The sequence below is a fragment of the Jatropha curcas genome, chromosome 3 (genome assembly GCF_041381405.1).
Source record: "Jatropha curcas cultivar XTBG-Jc1 chromosome 3, XTBG_Jcur_1.0, whole genome shotgun sequence".
NCBI lineage: Eukaryota > Viridiplantae > Streptophyta > Magnoliopsida > Malpighiales > Euphorbiaceae > Jatropha > Jatropha curcas.
In genome coordinates this window covers 30,906,618-30,915,956 of record NC_143153.1, presented here as the reverse complement: position 1 = coordinate 30,915,956, position 9,339 = coordinate 30,906,618, and the positions used below count along the sequence as shown (strand labels likewise).

At 31.3% G+C, this 9,339-nt stretch overlaps 2 protein-coding genes across 2 annotated transcripts; one reads left to right on the top strand and one right to left on the bottom strand.

The window, feature by feature from the left end:
- Positions 1-1,949: 1,949 nt before the first annotated feature.
- LOC105639685 (pentatricopeptide repeat-containing protein DOT4, chloroplastic) lies at positions 1,950-4,438 on the bottom strand. Its single transcript, XM_012223817.4, has one exon. The coding sequence runs from the start codon at positions 4,019-4,021 to the stop codon at positions 2,084-2,086; it is 1,938 nt and encodes a 645-aa protein (XP_012079207.2). The 5' UTR covers positions 4,022-4,438; the 3' UTR covers positions 1,950-2,083.
- A 1,586-nt stretch (positions 4,439-6,024) lies between these two features.
- LOC149497907 (patatin-like protein 1) lies at positions 6,025-8,297 on the top strand. The gene is made up of 6 exons (XM_089719305.1): positions 6,025-6,162; positions 6,477-6,658; positions 6,766-6,952; positions 7,386-7,547; positions 7,623-7,925; positions 8,058-8,297. Exons 1-6 carry the CDS (start codon positions 6,025-6,027, stop codon positions 8,295-8,297), a joined length of 1,212 nt encoding a protein of 403 aa, XP_089575431.1.
- The last annotated feature ends 1,042 nt before the right edge of the window (positions 8,298-9,339 follow it).

Here is a 9,339-nt window from a genome sequence, read left to right as displayed (position 1 = left end):
TTAAAATGATTTTCTTTCTTTAAAAAATAATAAAAAATTCAAATTTGTAATTTATAATTAAGCATGCGTTAATCTAAACAACACTTTTGACGCATTATGTATTTTTGATCAAAATATATCACTTTCTCCCTATTTTTTTAAAATACAATAATTTTCTCTATATTTTACATTTGTGATACCATCTTATCTTTCCTTGATACTTTTTCTGTCAAATATTTATAATATTACTTTAAAAATTTAATTATTTTGTTCTTATATTTTCTCAAAATTAACTTGTTTATCTCTGTATTTTTTAATAGTTGACAGAACGATGAAGTAGTATAACAAAAGTATAGATATTTGTATTTTACGATGACAAACTATTTTATTTTTACAAAATATAAAGATAAAATAATAATTTTTCTTTAAGAAATTAAGTAATATTTAAATTTGTAACCGTCTCCATTATGAGACAAACATTTATACAATTAAGTTATTATTTTAATATGTTTTACTTAGACCCTTAATGACAGAATTCAACTTTTAGGTATGCTAAGACAAAGTCCAAGCTCACCTCTTATTGGTTTTTGACATTAAAAATTAAAATAAGAAATTAATTAGCCAAATGGTCCCTTTGCCTAGTTGTTGCTCTCTTTTTTTTTTTTTTTCTTTTTCTTTTTTTTTTAAGCATTCAGAATGTCTAAACTAATCATCACTAGTCTCTCCCATAATTGCGTGGGAATTATTGTTAATGATAAACATCAAACTTAAAATGGGTGGGCTATGAATACCTTTGCCAAGAAAGCAAGCAACCAGAAAAAAGTTCTCGTGGTAGGTCACTGTATTTGCATCTTGTGAACAAATAAATTAACAAAAAAAAAAAAAAAGAAAAAAAAGAAATTGGTAACATATTATTTTATGTTTAAAACTCATTATTTAGTATAAATATATTTTGATATATGTTTTACTTGATTTTTAAATTCTAGATTCAAAAGCTAATTTCTATCCGAAATAATACTAAAAAAATATAGATACTTATAATTAAATTTTATTTAATTTTTACAGGTTAAGCATAATGATTCAAATATTATTTTTTCATTTATTTTATGATTATATGCATGAAAAAATAGAAATAAAAAGTTAGGCACGTATGGAGCATTTTTTGATGGGCATGCCATCGTTCGGTATGAATTATACATAGCTAGCTAGCTACTTTTCGAGAAAGGAGAATCTTGGTGGGCTTTGGCTTATTTTTGTTTTTTTATTTTTCGTATTTTAGGCAGTTTGAGCTGTCCGTTATTTTCAAAATGGGAATAAATAATTAAACAAACAAATTTCCATAATCATACTAATTCATAAGTAGTTTCTCTCGAAGATGGTATCCACAGAAAAAAAAAAGAAATCCCATTTTAAGGGCATCCAATACTGTCCTTCCTTATCTGGTTTTGTAATATTTTTAAAAAGATTAAAGAACTATTGCTTATTTAGAGTAAATATTAGAATTTATTTCTAATAAAGGCTTGGGATTCACAACCTTTTGATCTTTAAAACAACTTCCTGCTGCTGTGAATCAAAAGTCATGGATGCCCCAACTGTTATTTTTTTTTGTTTTTCAAAGACTTAAACGTTGCCTTAAAGTTGAAGATTGGCTTGAAGTTCCATGATGAGCGCACAAAAAAAATGATTAAGACATATATATCTACTATCTTGACTTGCAACGTGAACCCCACCTGAAGTGATAGGTGTAGTACTAGTGGCACTCATGTGTCAAATATTTATATATATAATTTAAACAATTATTATTGCTTTCTTTTTTTTTCTTTTTTTCTTTTTTTGTAATAAAAAAAATGAGGATCATTGTGGAGTGTTTTGGAGGTTTCCTTGTCTTGGTGAGTGCCCCACACATGGCATAGATTTGGTTGTCAACCCAAATTTGAATGTCTAAGACCAGAAAGTAGAGACCTACTGTCTTGCTGTTTAATCTCTTCAAATTAAATAAAGAAATTAGGGACATGACTTGATGGTTCTAAGCGACACATTCAGTGACAGATCCTTCTCATAAACCCATGGTTCCAAGGCCCATTACATGGAATGCTTTAGAAAATTATTGGGAGTTGTAATAATTTCCAATTTCCCATTTTTCTTCAGTTTCAATCCAACTTTGCCCTGATGTCTTGACCAGTCCTTCATCTTCCATTTCCTTTCTCACCCTTACAGCATCATCCCATCTTCTAGCTCTTGCATATATATTTGACAACGTGACATAGTGTCCTGAGCATTCGGGTTCCAACCGGATTAGCTGTTCAGCAGCCAGCTTTCCAACATCAACATTTTGATAGGCTCGACAGGCTGCTAGTAAAGCTCCCCAAATAGTCTTATCAGGTTCAACAGGCATTTTATGAATAAAAGTCACAGCTTCTGCAAACTGACCAGCACGTCCTAGCATGTCAACAATACAAGAATAGTGTTCCATTCTAGGAGTTAATGCATAGTCTTCAGTCATGCTATGAAACAGTTTAAGCCCCTCATCCACAAGACCTGAGTGGCTACAAGCTGATAGCAGAGAAGTGAAAGTCATCGAATCAGGGCGAAAGCCTAATCCATTCATCTCTTTTAGAAGTTCAAGTGCAGCCTGGCAAAGGCCATGCATACCAAATCCTCCAATCATTGTGTTCCATGTAACTATATCTTTGACAGCCATGTTAGAGAATACAGAGTATGCAGATCTAATGCATCCACTTTTGCAGTACATATGAATCATTGCACTCCAAACTGGAACAACTGAATTGAGACTGCTGCTTCTCAAAATGTATGCATGGATTTGTTTCCCACACTTCAAACCACATACTGGCAAAATGGTTGATATTGTTGTCTGATCATTCTTAACACCCGATCTTTGCATTCCACTAAAACATTCAAGTGCCAATTGCACTAACTGTAGTTCAACAAAACCAAGAATCATAGCATTCCAAGTAACAACGTCCGATTTGTCCATCAGTTCAAATACAAATCTAGCATACTGAATTATACCACACTTAGCATACATTGTTAGCAAAGCAGGGCCGGCTGAACCATAAAATGCAGTTTTAGTTTCCATTTTTATCCCAAAACCATGAATCTCTTTCCCTTTCCGCAAAGCACAAAGATGGCGACATGAAACAAGGACACTAGAAAGAGAATGTAAATCAGGGGAGACAATTCCTCCGGCTACCATATCCTTGAATATTCGTATCGACATTTCATGCTTTCCAATCTTAGAATAACCTGAAATCAAAGTGGTCCAAGAAATGATATTAGGTTGCTCAATCTGTCTAAAAGTTTCCCAAGCTTCATTAAAGTGCCCCATTTGACAGTAGGCTTCCATTAAGGTATTACAAGTAACAATATCAGGCTCAAAACCATCTAATCTCAAGCAACCTAGAAGCTCCACGGCCAAATCTAGCAACCCATTATGCACATACCCTGAAATCATCAAATTCCATGATAACAAATCTCTCTCCCTCATTTCCTCAAAAACCAACCTCGCGCTCCTAACATTCCCACATTTTGTATACATATCAATCAAAGAATTAGAAACTTGCAAATTAAATTCAAAACCACAAACAATCACGTCTTTATGAATCCAAATCCCTCCATCCAACCACAACAACTGCGCACATGCTCTTAGAACTTTCGGAAACACATAGTTATCAGGCAAAACACCCTTAAATTTCATCAACCCATAATTCTGTACGCATTTCTCATACATCCCATGCCTCAAATAGAATCCAAAAATGGCAGTCCAAGTAAAAACATTTGGTTGTGGCAATTTATCGAACAGTTTATAGGCAGATATTACATCATCGCAATCCGCATACATTTGGATCAATTTTGTGACAATGAAAGAGGATTTATGTGATCCAGACACTGCGATTTGTTGGTGAACTTGTTGGCCATGTTTGAACGATTTTGAGTTGCTGCAGAGCTGAAGTAGATTGATAAGAGAAAAGGGCTTGGGACAGATATGCATATAAAGGAGATTGTTTCTTTGCCATAAGGTCATCTCATTTAGAAATTTAATGGAAAAATGTCCAAAACAATTCTTGATCGGAGATTTTCTTTAAGCAATCAAGTTAGAGTTTGGCGGGAGTCATAAATAGACGTTAACTGCACCTTTTTTAAATATAAAAAAACCTCATTCAAAAATTTTTTTTTGGTGTACCTCATTCAAATTTTAAGTTATGATTTTTATAATTTGGGTTAATTTATAAAAATTTCTAGCTTGATCATGGTACAAAAATAAGATAATCTAATTAAAAATACAACAATGCAGCAACACACAAAAAAAAATCTTTGATTTTGCGAATGTAACATTCCGTTTATCCGATGCATGTTTTAGAAAAGGAAAAAAACAAGAAATTCTTGAAGTTATATATTATATTCAAGAAGGATTTGCCTACTCCCATATTTAATAACAGTAATAAAGTCATATCTCTTTAATACTTGCAAGGCATTACCTTTTTTTTCTAAGCAATAAGAGGCCAAAACTTAAAAGACTCAAATCACACAATTAGGGCTATAAATAACCTTATACATATCATGAAAAAATTCATTCATTCACTCTCCCAAAATGCAAGGAAAATTATTAACTTAAAAAATAAAAAAAATCTTAGCAACTTTACGAGATAATTTGCACTGAATCTAGCTAATTTTTCTATAAACTTGAGAACTCCTATTTAAAAAACAAAAGAGATTTGCACATTTGTGGTAGATATACGTACAGATATACATACAGTTTAACAATAAATTCAAATTTGGATTCTCTCGTTTCAATTTGAAAAAAAAAAAAAAGACAAAAGTAGAAAGGGGCCATCAACCAATTAATTAAATGCTTATACGAAAGAACAGAAGGATCTTGTCTCTGTGTCTGTAGTCACCACTGAACAACAAAATTGCATGTATTTTACTTATACTCAACAAGCAAACTTCATAAGAATTAACAAGTATTTGACTAAAATGTATTTATTCCAACTGAAGTGGACAAATGTATATATATTCTCACAAGTTTCCTAATCACAAATTATCTTTAATTTTTTATATAATTACTTGCCCGAAATTCTATGGAAGGGAGAAGAAACTTGTAGGCCTTGTTAAGCCTCTGGTTGACTCCATAAATGAACATTAAAATATAAATTGAACGAGAAATAACTTGCACGAGATAAGTAAATATTTCATAATTTGTAGGAGATACCTAATCTGTTACCCACTAAATTTACTGTTACAGGCTAAATTTATTGTCAGGTTATCATTAAGCTTTAATGTGTTTCTGAAATTTCAGTCGCCTTTTATAATTAGTGACTGATTATTATGAAATCGCAACCGAATTACTGTCACTAAAGAGCAATTCCTGTAGTGAATTGAATTTAACCATTTGTATTAAAGTTTGGGAGTACTGATATATAATAGAAAACCCAAATGGTAAAATTAAGCTAAATATGAAATACATTGAATCCTTAATAAAAAAAATGATTATCATATTATTGGAGTAGTATTCCAAGCAAGCTCTCATTTCATCGATCTTGAGTAGATTGCTCCGTTCCAATTATTAAATAGTGACATCTTACAGATGGTTGCAATTAGATTAGTTAGAGGATCAAGCATAGCTAATTAATCTAATTATAAAATATTGGAACTTATTCCTCAAGTTAAACACAAAGTAATTGCATTTTAGGGTTTGATTTCTTTTCTTTTAATCGCTCGAAGATTCTACAAGAATGTGATTAATTTAAAAAATTAAAGAAGATAGATGTGAACCCTTCAATCGTTTGCTTGGTTCATTAAAAAGAAGCAACAGAATGTTATCATACATATAATTTATTGAGAAAGAAAGCAATTCTAAATATTTCCAATTACGTGAAGCCACATCTTATAGCCTTAGTAAGACAAATACATTATCCATTGAGCAAAACTTCCAGCCTCCTGAATTTGACCTGCTAAAATCAAATTCTTATATATTTGGAGAGACCAGAAAACTAAGCCAATCATTGTCACCTTCATTGTTCTAAAATGGAGATCAGTAGGACATGTTCCAAAATTCAACCACCAAAATGTGGTAATCTCATTACTGTCCTTAGCATTGATGGTGGTGGTGTAAGAGGAATCATCCCTGGTGTCATTCTTGCTTATCTTGAATCTAAACTCCAGGTAATTTTTAATAATTTTATGACTTGAAATTTGTTTGATATAACTATTATTTATATTGATTAGAAGGTATTTATTTATTTTTTAAAATGAATTTTACATTTTTCAATAGTAAAATCTTCAAATTAGTTAAACAAAACTGCTTTTTTTTTTTTTTTTTTTTTTTTTTTTTTTTTTTTAACTTTGCATCGAAAATGCTGTTTTAGTTTCAAACTTGATTTCAGATTTGCAATGCAGAAAGTCTCATACGCTAGCTGAAACCAATTTTTAGTACTGAAATATATATGGTTTATTTATACGTGCATGCATGTGTATAGGAGCTTGATGGTGAGGAGGCAAGGCTAGCAGATTATTTTGACCTGATTGCAGGGACAAGTACTGGTGGTCTCATAGCTGCCATGTTAGCTGCACCAAATGAACAGGACCGTCCCCTATTTGCTGCTAAAGATTTAGTGCCTTTTTACCTTCAAAATAGCCCTAAAATATTCCCACAAACAAAGTAATCAAAGATACATACGTACATATATATATATATCGCAATCAGTTAATCCATCCTTCATGAAATTCCTTAAAATTATATATATGTGTGTGTGTGTGTGTGTGCAGGGGGATGCTAGCTTGGCTGGTAAATCTATGGAGAGCTCTAATTGGGCCCAAATATAATGGGAAGTATCTGCACAAGCTAATAAGAAGAATATTGAAGGACACAAAGTTGCATCAAACATTGACCAATGTGGTTATCCCAACTTTTGACATCAAGACACTCCAGCCTACCATCTTCTCTTCATATCAGGTCATAACTCGCAATTATAATTTATACATGTATATGGTTTTTTTGAATAACTTTATATATATGACCAACGAATTTTGATTATTGGAGTTAATTTGCAGATTATAATAACATTGCAAGTTCAATTGGAATCTAATTAACCAAAAAAAAAAAAAAAAACTTATATGTATATACAATTATTTGCTGAAATAAAAGCATTTCTAGAGACCTTTTAATAGTTTTTTTCTTTTTTTTCTCTTTTTCAATCTGCAAAGAAAAGAAAGATACATTTAGTTTTGCTATTGATAAAGAAAAACAAGTAATCGCGCACACACAAAAAGAAAAATGTTAAATTTTTAAATATTTCATTGACCTGGTTTTCAAGATTTAATTTGTTTTTTCTCCTAGAAAAATGGTGTATTACGACTTCAGGAAAATGCCCATTTTGTTTATGCAGGTGAGAGACCACCCAATTCTTGATGCTTTACTTTCAGATGTATGCATAGGTACATCTGCAGCACCAACTTTGCTTCCAGCCTATTCCTTCAAGAATCAAGATTCAGATGGAAATATTCAAGAATTTAACCTTATTGACGGTGGCTTGGCTGCTAATAACCCAGTAAGAAAAAGAAAATCCCAAAATATGTAATTAAAAAGGAAAATCAAAATCTCATCCCATTTTAATTTCATGCAGACTTTGGTTGCCATTAGTGAAGTAACGAAACAGACAATAAAGAAGAACCCAGATTTTTTCCCTATCAAGCCGATGGACTATGAACGTCTCCTTGTGATTTCTCTGGGGACAGGATCTCAGACTGACGGAGGAAAGTACAAAGCTAAAGTGGCTTCAAAATGGGGGGTTATAGATTGGTTATATTACAAAGGGTCTACTCCATTAATAGATTACTATGGTAAAGCTAGTGCTGATATGGTTGATTATTACAATTCTGTTGTGTTCGAAGCCCTTCAATCTGAAAGTAATTATCTCAGGGTTGATGTAAGTTCCTATGCACACTAAGCTCAGATTTTCTGATTTCAGTATTCTTTCGTTTAAATCAACTGTGAAAACTTAAGTGTTGACTGAGTTCAATTCGAAAGTTACCCTATTTGATGTTGGCTACGAAATCAGGATCACAAACTGCAAGGTGACCTGTCTTCTGTGGATTTGTCTACAAAGGAGAACTTAGAAGATCTTGTTAAAGTTGGAGAAAACTTGTTGAAGAGTCCAATTTCACGTGTGAATTTGATTACTGGACTTTATGAACCAGTTGAAAATGCGGGCACTTACCATGAAGCACTTGAAAGGTTTTTGTCCATTTTGACATTTTCCGTTATAGCAATACAGTATATAAGCCCTGATGAAATGTGATATAGTGTCACTAAATATAAAAAATATACTTTATTACATTAGCATTTACATTATATTATATTTTATCAATGACGAAGAGAAGGGTGCTATGGATAGCCTTGTCCTCTAGCCCAAAAAATAGTTCCTAATTTACTATATAAATTGGTAGAAAATTTTTTGTCTTTCATTACGGCTTATTAAACAAGACTTAAATTCTTTATATTATAGAATAAACCGCCGATAATTACACTTCTTATAATTGCATTGCAGGTTTGCAAGACTACTTTCAGATGAAAAGAAGTTTCGTGAATCAAAATTACCACACCCTGAGGACTCGGAAGTAAAATAAATATATGCGTATTTAGTCGCGGGGCAGAATTTAGACAACGGAGATGATGGAAGCACAATATGTGAAAAATACAGGGAAATAACTACGTACGGAAAATAAAAACAATTGTATCACATGTAATCTTCAAATGCACCCAATTGTTTGCATTGTTTTTTCTTTCAAATAAATTGTCGTTTAATGAACTATGCAAGGACAGACGTCAGCTTTGTATATTAACTGCAATAAATAAATGTAAAATGGTAGAGCTTGATTTAAAATTAGTCATACTCACAATAAATAAGTTTAGTTTTTTAATTCCATTAATTACTTAATTTTTTTAATTTCGATGTGATTGATTCAATTTTAAATCCAACATTATATCGGTCTATTTAAACTTAATTTATTTAAATGTATTTAAATATATTAATTACTTAATTTGTTTAATTTTGATGTGATTGATTCAATTTTAAATCCAACATTACATCAATCTATTTAAACTTAATATATTTAAATGTATTTAAATATTTGAATGAGCATATGCAAATTCTGTGATTAATTGAATATTGAATCAAACTAATTGATAATACTTGAATCGTTAGATTAAAATTTGTGAATCTATTTATAATGATTAATTGAATGACCATATTGCATGAATCCATTTGTAATGAATAATGAAATGGTAAAAATTCCAATTTCTAAACCAACATTTATTTCAAATCCACTTATAACTATGCC